We start from the raw sequence: 20580 nt of genomic DNA, 5'->3' as shown, positions 1-20580 counted from the left end.
TGTCTGCCAATAATAGTGAGACCAGAATCCCATCTTCACAACTTTGAGAAGTAAATTTCTAAAGCATATGGTCTTTATTATTTATTGTATCAGGTACTCGCTCCAGTTTAAAGTTAATAACCTAAAAAAATTGATATATTGCCTATGAGGCCATCCTTTTCACCAGGCTACTTGAGAAAAATGAGCTAGTATTACCATGTGTACTAACTCTAACCTGGCTACGTTCACCTCCCTGGCATTTTTCCTTTATATTATTTTCACCACTTTTTAGTTCATTTGATTCACTTATATGTTATCTATCTTTGTTAACTTCATTTTAAGTCATTGGAGCAAGAAAAATTATCCAATATCTCTAACAGATATTTTAAAGGTAACCTGTAGAATTAATGTATGTTGGAAGTCCATTCAACCTTTAAAATACTGAAAATAGTAAAATAAGATGGCATAACCCCAGATAAGGCAGCTGATGCTTTGAATATCATCAGATCTTCTTTCTGTTTTGGACAGCAGACTCTAGGTGAAGGCTCTGATACTTTGTATATTGGCTAATAACATCGGTTTTTATTGCATTTTTTTTTCATTTTCATTTCCCTGGGTTAGTAGTATTATCTGTTTTATAGATGAGGAAATGGAGGTTCAAAGAGGTTACACAAATGGCCTAAAGTCATAGAGCTCATAAATGGTGGAATTAGAATTCAAACCAAGTCTGTGTGACTCCAAACTTATTACTGTGGAGTTGCATGCCTTCCCCCCAAATAAAGTATCTAGGGTGTTCCCTCAGAGTTGATCTCAAATAACAGTTAATCCTCACAACTGCATGGAAGCTGAAAGAACATGAGCCCTGATTTCAAAATTACCCTAGCTTTATTTCTGACCGTGACCTAGCTGTGTGAATGAAGCTGGTTTATTTTACCTCTTTTATTCTGTTTAGTATCTGAAATATGAGATCATATCCACTTCCCAGGTTGATAGTAAAACTTGTATAAGGGAACATCTGAGAATGTGTTCAATTGTAGGCACTCAGTAACTCCTTTATCATATCACCATGTTAGGGATGATAAAACTGATGCTTGAGGAAGTGAGTAATTTGACCAGATTCCCTCTGTAGATTTCCTGGTGGCAAGTCCACTTTGTTCCCCACTCTTCAAGCCATGCTTCTTTGAATCCCCTCTCTCTGTAACCACAGTCCCCTACATCGTACCAGAGTCTGAATTACAAATGCCGTGGTCGTCCACTGCTCACAATCCATTCATGGAAAGACTGTTTTTATATTTTCTTGAAATCCTTGACTTTACCCAGTAAGACACAGTAAGGCAGGGATGGTTTTTCTATAAAGGTTTACTTGCAATAACATTTCTTTCTGATTTTTATCATAGCCATTATCTACAACATCACGATTGATGCAGACCTATATTCATCCAGAGTAACCTCCAGGGGTTTATTTAAAGAAAATAATGAAAGGTGCCTGCAGAAGAATATGCTTTTAAGCCAAGCACAGAGTTGTGCTGAGCACACCATCCACATACAGGTGAGGCCTCAGACCTCTCTTTCATCTTTTCCTCTGAACGACTCGTGAATGGTCAAAGTCTAAAAAGGAAGCTTGGGAGTTAGAAAATGCTTCCCCTTTTAATTAATGCTTTTCTTGTCTAATTTTATGAGTAGGAAATCCTATATTTATGCTATCATATGGTCGCCTTCCATTAGTATGTTACTAGCATGAAATTTTATTTGGGATTACAACTGAAAGGCTAAAAGGAAAAGCTTTTAGTAGACAGTAAGTTTTTTTTTTATTTTTTATTGTTATGTTAATCACCATATATTACATCATTAGTTTTTGCTGTAGTGTTCCATGATTCATTGTTTGTTCATAACACCCAGTGCTCCATGCAGAATGTGCCCTCTTTAATACCCATCACCAGGCTAACCCATCCCCCTACCCTCCTCCCCTCTAGAACCCTCAGTTTGTTTTTCAGAGTCCATCGTCTCTCATGGTTCGTCTCCCGCTCCAACTTACTCCCCTTCGTTCTTCCTCTCCTGCTATCTTCTTCTTTTTTTTCTTAACATATATTGCATTATTTGTTTCAGAAGTACAGATCCGTGATTCAACAGTCTTGCACAATTCACAGTGCTCACCATAGCACATCACCCAGCCACCCCATCCCTCCCACCCCCCACCACTCCAGCAACCCTCAGTTTGTTCCTGAGATTAAGAATTCCTCATATCAGTGAGGTCATATGATACATGTCTTTCAGTGATTGACTTATTTCACTCAGCATAACACCCTCCAGTTCCATCCACGTCGTTGCAAATGGCAAGATCTCATTCCTTTTGATGGCTGCATAATATTCCATTGTGTATATATACCACATCTTCTTTATCCATGCATCTGTTGATGGACATCTTGGCTCTTTCCACAGTTTGGCTATTGTGGACATTGCTGCTATAAACATTGGGGTGCACGTACCCCTTCGGGTCCCTACATTTGTATCTTTGGGGTAAATACCCAGTAGTGCAATTGCTGGATCGAATGGTAGCTCTAATTTCAACTGTTTGAGGAACCTCCATACTGTTTTCCAGAGTGGCTGCACCAGCTTGCATTCCCACCAACAGTGTAGGAGGGTTCCCCTTTCTCCACATCCCCGCCAACATCTGTCGTTCCCTGACTTGTTAATTTTAGCCATTCTGACGGGTGTGAGGTGGTATCTCATTGAGGTTTTGATTTGGATTTCCCTGGTGCCGAGCAATGTTGAGCACTTTTTCATGTGCCTGTTGGCCATTTGGATGTCTTTGGAAAAATGTCTGTTCATGTCTTCTGCCCATTTCTTGATTGGATCATTTGTTCTTTGGGTGTTGGGTTTGATAAGTTCTTTATAGATTTTGGATACTAGCCCTTTATCTGATATGTCATTTGCAAATATTTTCTCCCATTCTGTCGGTTGTCTTTTGGTTTTGTGGACTGTTTCTTTTGCTGTGCAAAAGCTTTTTATCTTGATGAAATCCCAATAGTTCATTTTTGCCCTGGCTTCCTGTGCCATTGGTGATGTTTCTAGGAAGAAGTTGCTGTGGCTGAGGTCGAAGAGGTTGCTACCTGTGTTCTCCTTTAGGATTTGGATGGACTCCTGTCTCATGTTTAGGTCTTTCAACAATTTGGAGTCTATTTTTGTGTGTGGTGTAAGGAAATGGTCCAGTTTCATTCTTCTGCATGTGGCTGTCCAATTTTCCCAACACCATTTGTTGAAGAGACTGTCTTTTTTCCACTGGACATTCTTTCCTGCTTTGTCAAAGATAAGTTGACCATAGAGTTGAGGGTCCATTTCTGGGCTCTCGATTCTGTTCCATTGATCTATGTGTCTGTTTTTGTGCCAGTACCATACTGTCTTGATGATGACAGCTTTGTAATAGAGCTGGAAGTCCGGAATTGTGATGCCGCCAGCTTTGCTTTTCTTTTTCAATATTCCTCTGGCTATTCGGGGTCTCTTCTGGTTCCATACAAATTTTAGGATTATTTGTTCCATTTCTTTGAAAAAAGTGGATGGTATTTTGATGGGGATTGCATTGAATGTGTAGATTGCTCTAGGTAGCATTGACATCTTCACAATGTTGGTTCTTCCAATCCATGAGCATGGAACGTTTTTCCATTTCTTTGTGTCTTCTTCAATTTCTTTCCTGAGTATTTTATAGTTTTCTGAGTACAGATCCTTTGCCTCTTTGGTTAAATTTATTCCTAGGTATCTTATGGTTTTGGGTGCAGTTGTGAATGGGATCGACTCCTTGATTTGTCTCTCTTCTGTCTTGTTGTTGGTGTATAGGAATGCCACTGATTTCTGTGCATTGATTTTATAGCCTGCTACTTGACTGAATTCCTGTATGAGTTCTAGCAGTTTTGGGGTGGAGTCTTTTGGGTTTTCCACATAAAGTATCATATCATCTGCAAAGAGTGAGAGTTTGACTTCCTCTTTGCCGATTTGGATGCCTTTGATTTCTTTTTGTTGTCTGATTGCTGTGGCTAGGACTTCTAATACTGTGTTGAATAGCAGTGGTAAGAGTGGACATCCCTGCCGCGTTCCTGACCTTAGGGGAAAAGCTCTCAGCTTTTCCCCATTGAGAATGATATTCGCTGTAGGTTTTTCGTAGATGGCTTTTATGATCTTGAGGTATGTACCCTCCATCCCTATACTCTGAAGAGTTTTGATCAAGAAAGGATGCTGTACTTTGTCAAATGCTTTTTCTGCATCTAATGAGAGGATCATATGGTTCTTGTTCTTTCTTTTGTTAATGTATTGTATCACGTTGATTGATTTGCGGATGTTGAACCAGCCTTGCAGCCCAGGGATAAATCCCACTTGGTCGTGGTGAATAATCCTTTTAATGTACTGTTGGATCCTATTGGCTAGTATTTTGGTGAGAATTTTTGCATCCATGTTCATCAAGGATATTGGCCTGTAATTCTCCTTTTTGATGGGATCTTTGTCTGGTTTTGGGATCAAGGTAATGGTGGCCTCATAAAATGAATTTGGAAGTTTTCCTTCCATTTCTATTTTTTGGAACAGTTTCAGGAGAATAGGTATTAATTCTTCTTGAAATGTCTGATAGAATTCCCCTGGGAAGCCATCTGGCCCTGGGCTTTTGTTTCTTGGGAGATTTTTGATGACTGCTTCAATTTCCTTAGTGGTTATAGGTCTGTTCAGGTTTTCTATTTCTTCCTGGTTCAGTTTTGGTAGTTGATACATCTCTAGGAATGCACCCATTTCTTCCAGGTTATCTAATTTGCTGGCATAGAGTTGCTCATAATATGTTCTTATAATTGTTTGTATTTCTTTGGTGTTGGTTGTGATCTCTCCTCTTTCATTCATGATTTTGTTGATTTGGGTCATTTCTCTTTTCTTTTTGATCAGTCTGGCCAGGGGTTTATCAATCTTGTTAATTCTTTCAAAGAACCAGCTCCTAGTTTCGTTGATCTGTTCTACTGTTCTTTTGGTTTCTATTTCATTGATTTCTGCTCTGATCTTTATTATTTCTCTTCTCCTGCTGGCTTTAGGCTTTAGTTGCTGTTCTTTCTCCAGCTCCTTTAGGTGTAGGGTTAGATTGTGTATTTGAGACCTTTCTTGTTTCTTGAGAAAGGCTTGTGTTGCTATATACTTTCCTCTCAGGACTGCCTTTGCTGTATCCCAAAGATTTTGGACAGTTGTGTTTTCATTTTCATTGGTTTCCATGAATTTTTTTAATTCTTCTTTAATTTCCTGATTGACCCATTCATTCTTTAGTAGGATGCTCTTTAGCCTCCATGTATTTGAGTTCTTTCCGACTTTCCTCTTGTGATTGAGTTCTAGTTTCAAAGCATTGTGGTCTGAAAATATGCAGGGAATGATCCTAATCTTTTGGTACCGCTTGAGACCTGATTTGTGACCTAGGATATGATCAATTCTGGAGAATGTTCCATGGGCACTAGAGAAGAATGTGTATTCCGTTGCTTTGGGATGGAATGTTCTGAATATATCTGTGAAGTCCATTTGGTCCAGTGTGTCATTTAAAGTCTTTATTTCCTTGTTGATCTTTTGCTTAGAGGATCTGTCCACTTCAGTGTGGGGGGGTTAAAGTCCCCCACTATTATTGTATTGTTGTCAATGTGTTTCTTTGCTTTTGTTATCAATTGCCTTATATAATTGGCTGCTCCCATGTTCAGGGCATAGATATTTACAATTGTTAGATCTTCTTGTTGGATAGACCCTTTAAGTAGGATATAGTGTCCTTCCTCATCTCTTATTACAGTCTTTGTTTTAAAATCTAGTTTGTCTGATATAAGGATTGTCACCCCAGCTTTCTTTTGGTGTCCATTAGCATGGTAAATGGTTTTCCACCCCCTCACTTTCAATCTGGGGGTGTCTTTGGGTCTAAAATGAGTCTCTTGCAGACAGCATATGGATGGGTCTTGTTTTTTAATCCAATCTGATAGCCTGTGTCTTTTGATTGGGGCATTTAGCCCATTTACATTCAGGGTAACTATTGAAAGGTATGAATTTAGTGCCATTATATTGCCTGTAAGGTGACTGTTACTGTATGTTGTCTGTGTTCCTTTCTGATCTGTGCTGCTTTTAGGCTCTCTCTTTGCTTAGAGGACCCCTTTCAATATTTCTTGGAGGGCTGGTTTCGTGTTTGCAAATTCCTTTAGTTTTTGTTTGTTCTGGAAGCTTTTTATCTCTCCTTCTATTTTCAATGACAGCCTAGCTGGATATAGTATTCTTGGCTGCATATTTTTCTCGTTTAGTGCTCTGAAGATATCTTGCCAGTCCTTTCTGGCCTGCCAGGTCTCTGTGGATAGGTCTGTTGCCAATCTAATATTTTTACCATTGTAGGTTACATATCTCTTCTCCCGAGCTGCTTTCAGGATTTTCTCTTTGTCTCTGAGACTCATAAGTTTTACTATTAGATGTCGGGGTGTTGACCTATTTTTATTGATTTTGAGAGGGGTTCTCTGTGCCTCCTGGATTTTGATGCCTATTTCCTTCCTCACATTAGGGAAGTTCTCTGCTATTATTTGCTCCAATATACCTTCTGCCCCTCTCTCTCTTTCTTCTTCTTCTGGGATCCCAATTATTCTAATGTTGTTTCGTCTTATCGAATCACTTATCTCTCGAATTCTGCCCTCGTGATCCTGTAGTTGTTTCTCCCTCTTTTTCTCAGCCTCTTTACTTTCCATCATTTGGTCTTCTATATCACTGATTCTCTCTTCTGCCTCATTTATCCTAGCAGTTAGTGCCCCCATTTTTGATTGCACCTCATCAATAGCCTTTTTGATTTCAACTTGGTTAGATTTCAGTTCTTTTATTTCTCCAGAAAGGGTTTCTCTAATAACTTCCACGCTTTTTTCAAGCCCAGCTAGTATCTTTAAAGTCATGATTCTGAACTCTAGGTCCAACATCGTACTAATGTCCGTATTGAGTAGGTCCCTGGCTGACGGTACTACCTCTTGTTCTTTTTGCTGAGGTGATTTTTTTCGTCTTGTCATTTTGTCCAGAGGAGAATAGATGAATGAGAGAACAAAATGCTAACAGGTTTATAACGTCCCCAGCAAATACACTGTATACAAATCAGAAAAGACCTGAAACCAGGGGAAAAGAAAGGGAAAGAAAGAAAAAAGAAAGAGAAAAAAAAAAAAAGATAAAAACAAAAACAGAACAATACAAAAAAAGCAGAATATGATCAAATATGATCAGGCTAGTGCATAGATCAGTGCCACACACTAGATTTTGGGCGTATTTTGGTCTGTTAGAAAAAAGTGCCTCCTAAAATTTTAAAGGAAGGAAGACATATATGTACAAAAAAAGGGTTGATACAATGAAGGGATAGAAGATGACTGTAAAGATGAAAATTATAAAAGATTTTATAAAAGGACTTGATAAGATAAGAAGTTGTTTGAAAAAAGAAAGAAGATTTAAAAAAAACAATGGGAGAGAATGTGATCAGGCAGGAGACTAGAACAGAACCATACACTAGTGACTTAGGGTATATTTTTATCTGTTAGAAGAAACTGTATCTCAAAATTTTAAAGAGAGAACAACTTATATATATATGCCAAAAATAAGGGTAACTACTATGAAGGGATAAAATATGACTCTAAAAATGAAAAATAAAAAAATTTTTTTTTTTTTTAAAAGAGATTGATAAGATGTTGGTTGAAAAAGGGAAAAAGAAAAAGAAAAAAAAACAAAAAACAGTTAACAAAAATTAACTTTGATGAACTAATGAATCATGGTAAAAAAAAGCCATTAATTCTATGTGCAGTATTCCCCTAGCGCTGGAGTTCTCCCGTTCTCCTTGATCGGTAAACTTGGTCTTGGCTTGCTGGCTGTTCGTGCTGATCTTCTGGGGGGAGGTGCCTGTTGCTGTGGTTTCCAAATGTCTTTGCTGGAGGCTGAATTGCCCCGCCCTTGTCGGTCCGGGCTAAGCAAGCTGCTCGGGTTTGATCTCAGGAGTTTTGTTCCCTGCAAGCTCTCCGTACAGTCTTGGAGGACCAGGGCAAAAATGGTGGCCTCCCAATCTCCACCCGGAGGAGCTGAGAACTCGGGGCCCCGCTCCTCAGTGCGCCCCCAGAGAAAAGCAGTCACTCCCTTGTCCCCGGTCTCCGGCCGCACTCCGTGCTCACCCGGCCTGTGACCAAGTGTTTGTATCTCTGGCGCCCGACCCCGTGTGGAGTCTCCAAACCCAGCAGATCCCTGCGGTGCGTTCCCGCGCCGCTCCTCCCGGGGGAGGAAGGGGAGTCTCCCCGGATCTGCCGCCTGTTGGGTCCCTGCTGCAGGGGCAGTGGCCTGACTGGGCCGCAGATCACAGTTTATGGCAACCCCAAGCTGAGAGCCCGCGCCTCAGCTCCGTCTCTGCAGCCGGCTTCCCCGCTCCGATACCTGGGAGCTCTGGCGCACTCAGGCTCCCCCGGCCTTTCTGTGACCCCAAGGGTCCTGAGACCCCACTGTCCCGCGAGGGTTCCACCCCCGCTTAGCCACTGGAGCGACGTCCCTCAGCGGAGCCGACTTCTAAAAGGTCCGATTTTGTGCTCCGCGGCTCTAGCACTTGCCAGAAGCGGCCGCTGGAGGCCCCCTCCCCCGCCGTCTGTCCTCCCGAATATCGCCTCGGATTCACTTCTCCGCACGTCCTACCTTCCAGTAAGTGGTCGCTTCTCTGTTCAGAGAGTTGTTGCTACTCTCCTCTTCGATCTCCTCTTGAGTTCGTAGGTGTTCAGAATGGTTTGATCCCTATTCAGCTGAATTCCTGAGACCAGACGAAATCTAGGTCTCCTACTCCTCCGCCATCTTGCTCCGCCCCCAGTAGACAGTAAGTTTTATTCTAGCATTTTCCTATCAGGGAAAATTTTTATTTTTAAGCTGCTGAAAAGGACAATTCCAATTGTGATTTCCACTATTCGATTTAAATTAATATAGGTGAAGGATGAGGTAAAAATTATTTGCTCCAGTCTTATGCCATAGTTACTATAGTTGACATGAATTTTGAAAATCTCACAAGTAAGAAAAATGCTTCTCAGGGGAAAATTTCCAACAGAAAATTGATTTTATAAATTATATGACTGTTTCCCCCCAGAACCATGTAATGGTGTTTGAAAGTGTGATTTCCTCAGGAAACCATTTTTAAAAGAGCTGCTTAAGAACTTTCCTAGAGGGCGCCTGGGTGGCTCAGCTGGTTAAGCAACTGCCTTCGGCTCAGGTCATGATCCTGGAGTCCCGGGATCGAGTCCCACATTGGGCTCCCTGCTCAGCAGGGAGTCTGCTTCTCCCTCTGACCCTCTTCCCTCTCGTGCTTTCTATCTCTCATTCTCTCTCTCTCTCTCAAGTAAATAAATAAAATCTTTAAAAAAAAAGAACTTTCCTAGAACATGGTTCTCAGAGTTCAAGATGCATAAGAATTGCCAAGAGAACTTTTATAAAATGCATACTCTGGGTCCCCACCACCAGAAATTTGGGTTTAAAGTTCCAAGGTATAAGCAGATTTAAGGAGTACTCCCAGATATTTTTGATATAGATGAATGATACAGAGATCACATATCAAAAACTACTAAATATGAGTTGGAAAAACAGAGTTAATAGAAGAATTAAAATCAATTGCATTGTTTAATTTCTTGCTCATGTTCTCATGTTAAAGGAGTCTTGTTTAGGAAGGCCTGGACCTTTTTGTGAAGATGCCAATTATACACATCCTTTCAAGGGCTAAAAGCCAGTTCTCATTCTCTGCTATTTTTGTGCTAAGTCATAGATCAAATGAAACCTGGGGGGAATGAAGTCAGCCAAGCTGTTGTTCACACATATATCCTGTTCATGCTGATGTGTACTTGTGAAGTTTTTAAGAAAATGTGTGTGATTTGGGTCAGAGAAGAGATCTTTTTTCAGTTAACACACCATATTGGATATCAATCCCAAGCCCATCCTGTGTGCCAGCCTCACAGCCAGTTGAGGATACCCCCTTTACCTGGTTTTGTAGAGCAGAGTTAGGCTCTGCCTAAGGAAGGGAGTTCTCTTGTCATTTCCTGATAGCCAGCCCTGAGCACCTTCCCATCTAGGTCATAATATGCCCTCCCGGAGATTTGGTCAGGATACCTAAGGATTCCTAAGTCTTGGCAGTAGGAACTGGGAAGACTGTAGCCAACAACCCGAGAGCCGTGTACTGATAGGACTTTTAAGTATTAAAATGGCATATCCTCTAAATACTTATAAATTGTGTATGAATAACAAGATTACCGGTGAGCTTAACTAAGAATTGCTGCTTCCGATTTTTACTTGAACCCAAGTCTCTAAGTTTCTTGGTAGTGGAGAGGCTAAGGGCAGAATTAAGACAGAAAAGAAGCAAGAGTCTGGAAAATTCAAAACAAGGATATTCTCCATAATGGAGAGGGGACTGTGTTCTTAATTTGAACACATTGGTGGTCATTTTCTTGTTTTGAAGCTGCCGTGCCCTAGTAAACTGCCTCGCTGTGTCTGTGTGTGTTTAGAAGCCCTCTGACGTTGTCAACTCTTTGGATCTGTGTGTGAACATCAGTCTGGAAAACCCTGGCACCAGCCCCGCCCTTGAAGTCTACTCTGAGAAGGCCAAGGTCTTCAGTGTAAGTGCAGCTTGCCCTTCCTGGAATTCAGACTGGCTAAGAAAGCTTCATAGTTGCCGCAGTCGTGTCTGAAAGCTACCTAGGACATAACTTTTCAGCTGTTCGTCTTCCATGGGAAAATACTTGTATGTGCAAAATTCACCAGCATGCAAGTTCCATGAAGGACAGGGATTTTTTATCTTCTTCACTGCTCTATTCCCAGCCCCTTGAGCAGTGCCTGGCCCACCATAGGTGTTCAATAAATATTTTTTGAAGAAATAAATAACCATAAAGTCAAACACCTTGTGCTTACCACCCACTTAAAAAATGTTACCAATACCTATGCCCTCTGCATCCCTCCCTACGTCCATCGCATCCACGTTCATCTTGCTCCCCCAGGCAAATCATCACCTTGCATTTTGCCTTTATTGATGCCTTTCTTCCTATGTTGCTAACCATGTATATATTCCTAAAATGTTGTTTAGCTTTGCATGGTTTTGAGCTTTATATAAATGGAATAATTCTACATGTATTCTTCCACAGTCTGGTTTTTAACTCAAGAGCAAATGTGTGGGATTGTTTTTCCTTTTTTGTAGATCCCTTTCTACAAAGACTGTGGGGATGATGGAGTTTGTATCTCGGATCTAGTTCTAGATGTCCAACAACTATCAGCCACTCAGTAAGTCTGCTCTTGAGCTCAGTGTAAAATGTAGAAATAAGACACGTTAGATCACTTTATTCAAGTGAATGTTTATGGAGACTTTTTTCTCTACAAAAGAAACATCCATAACTAATAAAGACCCTTAAAATCTGAATTTCAGTTTCTACCATCCATAAAGGAGTAAAACAGTAATAAATCTCAAACCATTTGTATTTGGGGTGTTTCCTCTCCCTGCAATGTAATGAAAATCAATGAAGAAGAAAATCTAATAGCATTGACTTATTTGTCGTCTGCATCATTTTACTATGAAGATGGTTTATTAAACAACTTTCTCAGTCCTCCAAATCTAAAGAGTTTTATCTTCTTATTTTTTTAAAATGAGTGAAGTATTTGAACACCGGCCTTTTTAACCTTAATTTTCTCTCTCTTTTTTTCCTTTTAACAGAGATCAACTCTTTATTGTCAGCAACCAAAACAGAAGGTTAACATTTTCAATAACACTGAAAAACAAAAGGGAAAGTGCATACAACACTAGAATTGTTGTTGATTTTTCAGAAAACTTGTTTTTTGCTTCCTGGTCCATGCCGGTAGGTGACGACACTCCAGGCTCACCACTCTTGTGTTTCCTGCCTGACATTAGTGACCATCTTGCTCACACTCACATCCCCGTGTCCTGTGTGCTATCTGAAGAAGCATCTTACGCCTAAGTGCAATCAGTCCTAACTTTGGGGCTCCCAACTAGTTAAACCACATTATTTATACAACCTGGCTCTGTATCTAGACCAATTCTGCTTCACAGCTTGGTCAGTTTTTCCTCTGCCCTGAGACTTGGCCAGACACAACCATAACTCTTCTCAAGCCATCTGTGGGATGAGGCTGCCATGGTGCCGCACAGATGCTCCGAACTGCACTTGCTCTGAGAAGTTAGAGTCCCCTAGCACCCGGTCCAAGCTTTGTAACCACAAGTCTTGCTACTGCCAAGACGCTGCATTCCAGCGAGGTCAGTTAATCATGTTGACTTGATCACTATACCAGGAACACACTTGGCCATGAATGTCCCTCTGGCCCCTCCATTGCCACCAAGCAATGAAAGGGAGAGGAGGGAAAAGCTGAGATTTCCCAAATTCACTACTTGATAAAAGGATTAAAAATGGCTTCATCCAAGTTAAAATCAACACGAACTTAACAGATTTAGTGTTCTAAATCTATTCTGACTTCTGTGTTTCAATTTCCTGTGCCAAATGGGAACTTCTTATTTTAAAGAGGAAAAAAAAAAAAAACCGAGAACTAAAAAAGATTCTTTAAATTATTTAAAATACAAACACCAACATACGATTTGCTTTCTTCTCTTGAAAGTACAAATTTCAAATATATTGAGAGACGGGTATGTATTAAAGACAGCATTTCTAAATATTGGATTAAAGTTATTTTGTGCTTCTCAAATATAAGAACTATGATTTAAAGTTCTGGGGGAAAATTCCAGTATTTGACCTCACTTTTGGCTTATTGGGTGTCCTACTTAGCAATTAAAATAGAATAGCTACCTGGACAATATAAGTTTTTTGAGTCTTGGGGGACAATAAATTCATTGTGAACCAGCTTTCCTGCTAAAACGCCCATGTGGTTTATACATCCGTCAGCATGTATGTGCACACGCATGCATGCCCACACATGTGTGCACACATACACACATGCACTCTACATATTGATCATTGTTTCCTTGGTCTCTTTCAGGTTGATGGGACAGAAGTAACATGCCAGATTGCTTCATCTCAGAAGACTGTTACCTGTGATGTTGGCTACCCTGCTTTGAAGAGGGAGCAACAGGTACAACTTGCATTTCATCCTCAAATCCACACTAGCCGCTCTTGGTACTAGTGTTCATTCACCACCATCCCATCTTCGTTGTTAGGTAACATGATTTGACAGGTGTCACAAACTGCATATTTACAGGAAGTTTTTAAAATATCTGAATGGTTTAAGTTATTAATAAAGGTGGGATTTTCTCCCATGCAATTCATTTCAAAAGCACATACAAGACGGAGAGTTTTTTTGGTATTTTTTGGTTGTTTTTTTTTTACTGAATACACTGACCAACACTGGTCAGAGTGCTGTATAGAGTCACAGCTATCCTGTGTTAACCCCTGGTGGGCAAATTTCACATTGGCACAGAACTTTCAAATTCTGAAAAGTAGCTATGCCTGTGATGTGAGGATCTGTACATGCGACTCGAAAGGTGTAGGCCCTCTAATTCTAAAGGTGAGGCATGCTAAATACAGCAAGGTGGATGAACAGATATTCTACAAGTTTGAAAGCTTAAGGCATATACAATTCAGAATCAAATTGGGGTGAGTTTGCTTTTCTGGGGAACTTTTTTTAATTGGTCCCTGAGTATGAACCATCCTAGATTAATGAACTTTAATTTTGTGTATAGGTGACTTTCACTATTAACTTTGACTTCAATCTTCAAAACCTTCAGAATCAGGCATCTGTCCATTTCCAAGCCTTAAGGTAAAACATAATGAAGCCATGAATTGATAATAGATGGGCTTTAATAATATTTCTAAGTAGTTTCCTAATGTCTGTTTCAATAGCGAAAGCCATGAAGAAAACAAGGCAGATAATTTGGTCAACTTCAAAATTCCTCTGCGGTATGATGCCGATATTCACATAACAAGGTAGGTGAAACACTGAGTAGCCTCTGGCCACTGATATCACTCGGTTTGTAACACGTTTGGTTCGTGACTAAAGAAATCCTCTTTATGTTCATTCTTAACTGGAAAATTTGAACTAAATATTTCCCCCTTGCCAACTAAAACAGAAGTCCAGGGACAAGTGCGTCCTTAGGAGAACCTTGAGTGACTATGTCGTTTATGGACTGAGAGCAACACCAGAAGAGCCAGCAGAGCAGCCCTTCTGCCACGTGTCGCAGGGAAAGACCTCTGCGGGCCTTCAGATGAGGTGCCCGCTTTCCCTAGGGGCCACAGCAGAACGCTTTGGGCTCTGAGGAGTTGCCACCACTTCCTTCTCCACGCCTGCTTCCTGCCATCCCCATGAGCTCACAAGCAATGCCCCATCCCTAAACACTTAAACCCCAAGCACAATGCTTTTGCACACAGTAGGTCCACCACAAATAGGAAATCTCATCACAGAAAATCAGCTTCTGGGTGGAAAATTCCTGACATAACCGATTAGGGGTTTCTTCCAACTGAGAGGAAACGAGGCATTTCCCAAAGGAAGTCATCTACAAAGAAATACTGTATTTATTCCCTTTTCTTGCCTGACCAGAGCAAGCATAGCTGAAAGCAGTGGCAAAATGATCCTGGTTGGTAGCAGCTATCTTGAACTGTTCAGAGGTGCAGGTGTCTTGAGAAGTGGCTAACACGTGGAACACCATAGGCACAAGTAGGGTGACGCATCACCTTAACTCCCCCTAAGAAGGGAAGCAGGTTCATGGGCGCAGACATGAGCACAGCTGTGCAGGTACGCAGGCTGAAGGCGATGTCCCGCTCCCAGCCTGGGAGCCAGAGTTCTCCAACTGGTGAGGTACGAAGGCAGCTTCCTAGCACACAGCAGTCATGCCTGGAAAATGCGCTGCAGTGTATTGCCAAGAAGCCAGGCCTCGCACAGTGTTTAGGGACAGTGGATTCCTCCAACTTGCCACATTGCCGCACCCCCTAAAAGCATGGAACACAGATCATGCAGTAGGTCACTGAGCAAAAACAAAAAGGAAAATGTGTCATTATGTCAAGAGCATGAGACACATGAGCAAACATGAAAGAATGCTTCTGCAAACAGCAAAGGCAGAACAAAATATAGCCCAAGTCATCCATCCCTGAAAAATTAATCAGTAACTGCAGATTCCAAAAGGACCCGCAGTGCTCAAAGAACTGAAGACCAGTGCATCCAGAGAGGTTATTACCACAGCACCTGATTTTTTTTCTTCCTACCTACATTGATTCTTACCCTAAATGCTTTTTCTTAACACAGCCTTTATAGGATTCTAGTCTCACACCATGGCCAATTTTTCCAGATAGTTTAACATGAAATAAATATGATTGAAGTGGGACTTCACTTTCAGTAACATCTTAGCTCTGTATTTTTGTGATGGTAAACCGGATTTTAAGACCATCTGATGTTCTTTAAAATATACCAGAAAGTTTTTTTTATAAATTAATATGGAGAATTATATGTAAACACTAAAATGGCTCCTAATCCCACCACCCAGATAATTCCTCTTCATGTTTTTTTAAAGAAACCAAAAATCCAAACACTACAGAAAGACAATGAAAAGTGAAGTCATCCCTCCCACCTCCTCTGGAAATTCCATAGATGACTCAGCTATTTTTCAGAATACCTTCCACATGCGAGATTTGTCTGTCTACCAGGATCTACGCACGTCACATGCACACGCACCCGAATGGAATGATAAAATCCTTCTCTAACCTTGCTTTTTATGTAATCTTAGAGAAGTTTTTATGTCAGGACATACAGATCTAACTTATCCTATGCCTGGCTGGATCATAATTTATGTAACCAGTTCACGATTTTTGCAGATTTATTTTGTTTAACCATCACAAGTACTGTAAAAAAAATTTTTTTTTAAACTTTTTGAAAAAGTCCTACCCAATCATTTGGGTTCATTGTACTTTGATAAATGTATAGTTATACTGTGCAAATATTATGGGTGGAAATCATGATAGAATTATTTTAAAAACAGGAGCCCCCTAAGCTTAGACAACTGCTTATAAATACACTGATCACCCACACTCACCTAACTTAAGGAAAACTTAAGTAACAAATGGGAAAATGTCAGATCACTTTAAACTGCAAAAGCAGAATATACTAACTTAGAAACTAACTTCTTAGGGGCTCACACAAAGGTCTTCTGGAAGGTAAAGGGAATAATTCATGCAAATACAGCCAGGCTTTCTGTTTCAAAGTCTAGTCAGTATTCCCATTTTCCATGTAAGGCTGACAAATCATTATTTCCTCTCATCTGCATAACCTTGACAAATGCCACATCTATTTGAGTCTCCTTGGACATATTTTCCTTTAGAGAATTTGGGAAAGTTTTAGGCATTAAAAAAAAAGACAGGAGTTCCATAAAGAAGCCCAAAAACTATCTCAGAAAATGTCCAGTTCAAATTTCTTTTTAGGAAATAGAATCATCATCCTAGAATTAGGATACACTGCCCAGAGGAAAGAAATACTGCTTTTTGGACCCCTATGCCTGCTACCGAAGCCCCCACAGTCCCAGTGAGGTTAGCTTGGTTGGAATCCAGCCTTAGCCCCGGAAATGAGTGAAGAGGAGTGGGAAGGGTATCCAGTTATGTTCCAGTCTGAGCGGTCCTGTCGGGGTTCCTCTGACCTGGTCCTCCCTTCACTTGCAAACCTTAGTTGGCAACCCCAAACAAAGAGATCAAATCATCTGATACCTCTAAGTTTAGTCTAATGAAACCTCTGGGTCAGCCTTCATAAATGTGGTCTCTACACTAGTCATGGAAACAGATTGACCAACCTCAATTCAGACCAAAAACATTAGAGTTGGTTTGGAACTAGAGAAGGATAGGGAGAAGGAATAACAAGGAAAATGTATGCCCTATTTTACAGGCATCCGGTACAAAATACTGCAGGAGCTAAAACTCAATACCCTATCATTGCATTTCAGCCACCCAAGTGTAAAATCCTCTGGCTTATCAATCCATTCATCTGATCAACAAGGACCAAGTGTGCACTGCATTAACACACCAGTCAGTGTAATAGCAATCTTGAGTTCTACCAGTTCTAAAGTAACACATTTGTACTTATTTTAGAAACCTTACAACTTACCAGTTGTAGAACACAACATAGAACACAAAGAATCTTGTGGAAAGATCATGAAGGGATACGTTTTTAAAGGAATTTGTTTTTGTCTTGGAAACATTAGCCTATAAGTAGCATTTGTTTTCATTAGGTTTTTAGACCTAAATATAAACGTTTACTTGTAATATAAGCTAGAAGATATTTAAATAAAGGAAGTATTAAGCTTGGAGAACAACAGCAAAACTAAAATATTTGGCTTTACAAACATCATCCAACAGATCCACCAACATAAATTTTTATGAAGTCTCCTCAGATGAGAATGTTCCTTCTGTCGTGCACAGTTTTGAAGATATTGGTCCAAAATTCATCTTCTCCATTAAGGTTGGTCATAAGAATATATATAAGCTTGTCATAAGAATACTAAATTGGGGGGGGGGGGGATGAGACCAGGAAGAGAAGAAGTAAAAAGTTGAAATATACCAGTGGTTCTCAAACTTAAGCATGCATTAGAATCCCCTGGTGGGAACATTAAGACACATGTCATGGGCTCCATTCTCCGAGTTTCTGATTCAGTCAGCTGTGGTGAGCCTAAAACTGCATTTCTGGGGCGCCTGGGTGGCTCAGTCGTTGAAGGTCTGCCTTTGGCTCAGGTTATGATCCCAGGGTCTTGGGATCGAGCCCCGCGTTGGGCTTCCTGCTCAGCGGGAGGCATGCTTCTCCCTCTGCCACTCCCTCCTGCTTGTGTTCCCTCTCTCGCTGTCTCTGTCAAATAAATAACATCTTTAAAAAATAAAAAAAATTAAAATGTGTGTTTCTAACAAGTTTCCGGGTGTTGCTGATGCTGCTGGTCCCAGCGCTATACTTTGAGAACCACTAGGACTTCCAAAAAGTAAACAGCTGAGCTTTGTGCATAGCTATGTATTCTGGGTAAAAAACTGATGTATTTTGAAAGCAAATGTTTAACATTAATCAACGAAGTGTTAATATAATGGTATTACTGTGGGCAAAAGTCTCTGGAATATAATTAAAAAGCCAGTTTATCCTTGGAGACCACTTCTTCTTGAGAAGCCTACCATTTATACACAAATACCTTCAGTCAGTTTACATTAGCATTCATAAGCAATTATAATCTAAAGATTGTTATCAATTATAAAGAGAAATTTGTGAAAAATTGCCATTTTATAATAAATCATAGAAAATTTGAAAAGTAAAAAGAATTTAATTCCCAGGTTAGTTATAAGATTGGTAGGATTTTTATTCCTATTGTTATTTTCTTTTTAAGATTTTATTTTTGAGTAGTTTCTATACCCAGTGTGGGACTCAAACTCACAACCCCAAGATCCGGAGTTGTGTGCTGTAATGACTGAGCCAGCCAGGTGCGCCCCATGGTTGTTATTTAAAATGTTTAATAGGGACTCCTGGGTGGCTCAGTCATTAAGCGTCTGCCTTCAGCTCAGATCATGATCCCAGGGTCCTGGATTGAGTCCTGCATCTGGCTCCTTGCTCATCGGAGAGCCTACTTCTCCCTCTGCCTGCCGCTCCCCCTGCTCGTGCTTGCGAGTGCGTGCGCATGCTCGCTCGCTCTCTGTCTCTCTCTCTCTCTCTCTATATATATATATCTGACAAATAAATCTTTAAAAAAATATTTAACAACCAGTAGGACATGAGCACTGGCCTATTAGATTCCCCACCAATGAGAACAAATGCTGTACCTGCACATACCCCCTAAGTTGCTGACTATTTTTATTTTACAAATGAGGAAAACTGAAGCATACAGAGGTCAGGTATCTTGCCCAAGCCACACTGCTTGTCAGGGGCAAAGTGGGACTTCGGGACTTCAGCCCTGGTAGCCCAACTCAACATTAAGTGTTTTTAACCAACTTCTAAGTCACAAATTACTTACCAGTTCACATTATAGATGTTGAGATTCTCTGCGAAAAGGTGAGACACAGAGACCCACCCGAGTTTGACTCTAAAGTAACAAGACTTACTTCCAAATGGACTCAGTCTTACCACTTAAGAGTTGCCCTCCATCAACACAGAGGTTATTGATCATTTTCTTTGCAACATGTGCATGATGTAGCAATAACTAGAATGTTTTCCTCCATATTATGCAGGTAACAACAGGGAGTGTTCCAGTAAGCATGGCATCTGTAATCATCCACATCCCTCAATACACCAAAGAAAAGAATCCACTGATGTACCTGACTGAGGTGCACACAGATCAGGTAAGGGCAACTGAATTGCCTATAAAAGTGTGCACTTTCATTATGGAAATACCCCCATGAGGTTAGGGTGATCATGTCTTGATATCGTACAGATGGAAAACTGAGAAGATAAATGCTATGCATCCTGAGTGCCAATTAACTAGCAGTTTCATATTAGAAGCAGGTTATTATATGGAAACAATTACAGATGGCAGAAATTATTGCTAAAGCTCGGTTTTGGCCAGGTGAAGATCTGACTTTGTCAGCGTCCTGCTTATGGAGACATTAGTTGACTGCCACTGTGGGAGACTAATTGGTCTACACAGCCGCAATTAGTAGCTGGTCTTTAAGATGCCTGCCTGGACTTTGACCTGGTAGTGACCAACCCTGGCTCCTTGTTTTTATCAGCTGGGTTTCCTGCCCAGGCTCAGGCCCACCCCCAGTCAATTAAATCAGAATGTTGTTAATAAAAGCATTTTGACTTTCAAAAAAAAAAAAAAAAAAGAATCTTCAGGGCAAAGGCTCTAGCACCAAAGATTCCTTAGAAGCCCCCACCCCCAGGTAGTTCTAATATGCAGCCCAGGTGGAGAAGCACTGTCGAGCCAAACCCCTTGACATGGGCTCAGCCTTCATCTGGCACTTAGAGCTGGCTCTCCGGTAGTGTTACTCCTGTGGTGTGCACAGGTGACGTCAGGAAATCAGTCTTAAAATGGTCCAGAGAGCCCTGAATTCTGTCAGTCACAGTCTATTATTATTGCAAATGGTCTTGTTACGTATCAGGCTGTAAGAAAACCGGTACCACCCACACACCCCCAGTCGCATCAGGAGAATCTGAATACTTCCAGCTTTACGTGAATGGCTACAGGAAGCATGGCAGGGTCAGGGAGGTGAAAGAAGCCTAAAATCCCTCCCCCACCCCGACATGTGACCTCAGGACTTCCTAACATGTTAAAAGGAACATCAGAAATAATTTTGCTTCCTGAGACTGATTGGATGTCCTTCCTTACAGGCTGGTGACATCAGCTGTAATGCCGAAATAAATCCACTGAAAATAGGACACATGTCTCCTTCTGTGTCTTTCAAGAATGAAAATTTCCGGCACGTAAAAGAATTGGTGAGGACAGGTTAATGGGATAACTATTTCTTTGGGTGATTCACTGTTTTACCTGGAAATCAAAGCACTTCTTTTCTATCACCTCATATTACAGAATTTTCTTGTTTTGGCTTTGATGGCCTGTATGAATCAAGATTTAGAAACTACACTCTCAAATCTAGGTTATTGGGATTATTACTTATGCCGGTAATATAAAATCCATGTATCAGA

The 20580-nt window shown here is 40.6% G+C and overlaps 1 protein-coding gene across 1 annotated transcript in view; it reads left to right on the top strand.

The window, feature by feature from the left end:
• The window catches only part of ITGA2 (integrin subunit alpha 2), a 112453-nt gene that overhangs the window by 83358 nt on the left and 8515 nt on the right, over positions 1 to 20580 (top strand). The window contains exons 17-26 of the mRNA XM_088023509.1: positions 1377 to 1528; positions 10494 to 10604; positions 11180 to 11262; positions 11690 to 11831; positions 12979 to 13071; positions 13679 to 13755; positions 13839 to 13922; positions 17328 to 17430; positions 19167 to 19277; positions 20266 to 20370. Coding sequence (XP_087879635.1) covers positions 1377 to 1528; positions 10494 to 10604; positions 11180 to 11262; positions 11690 to 11831; positions 12979 to 13071; positions 13679 to 13755; positions 13839 to 13922; positions 17328 to 17430; positions 19167 to 19277; positions 20266 to 20370 — 1061 coding nt within the window. The remainder of the gene's footprint in view (positions 1 to 1376; positions 1529 to 10493; positions 10605 to 11179; positions 11263 to 11689; positions 11832 to 12978; positions 13072 to 13678; positions 13756 to 13838; positions 13923 to 17327; positions 17431 to 19166; positions 19278 to 20265; positions 20371 to 20580) is intronic.

This window comes from Eumetopias jubatus, unplaced genomic scaffold (genome assembly GCF_037043125.1).
Source record: "Eumetopias jubatus isolate StellerSeaLion01/CBP00866 unplaced genomic scaffold, mEumJub1_p1.0 scaffold_5, whole genome shotgun sequence".
NCBI lineage: Eukaryota > Metazoa > Chordata > Mammalia > Carnivora > Otariidae > Eumetopias > Eumetopias jubatus.
This window is presented reverse-complemented; position numbering and strand designations above follow the sequence as displayed.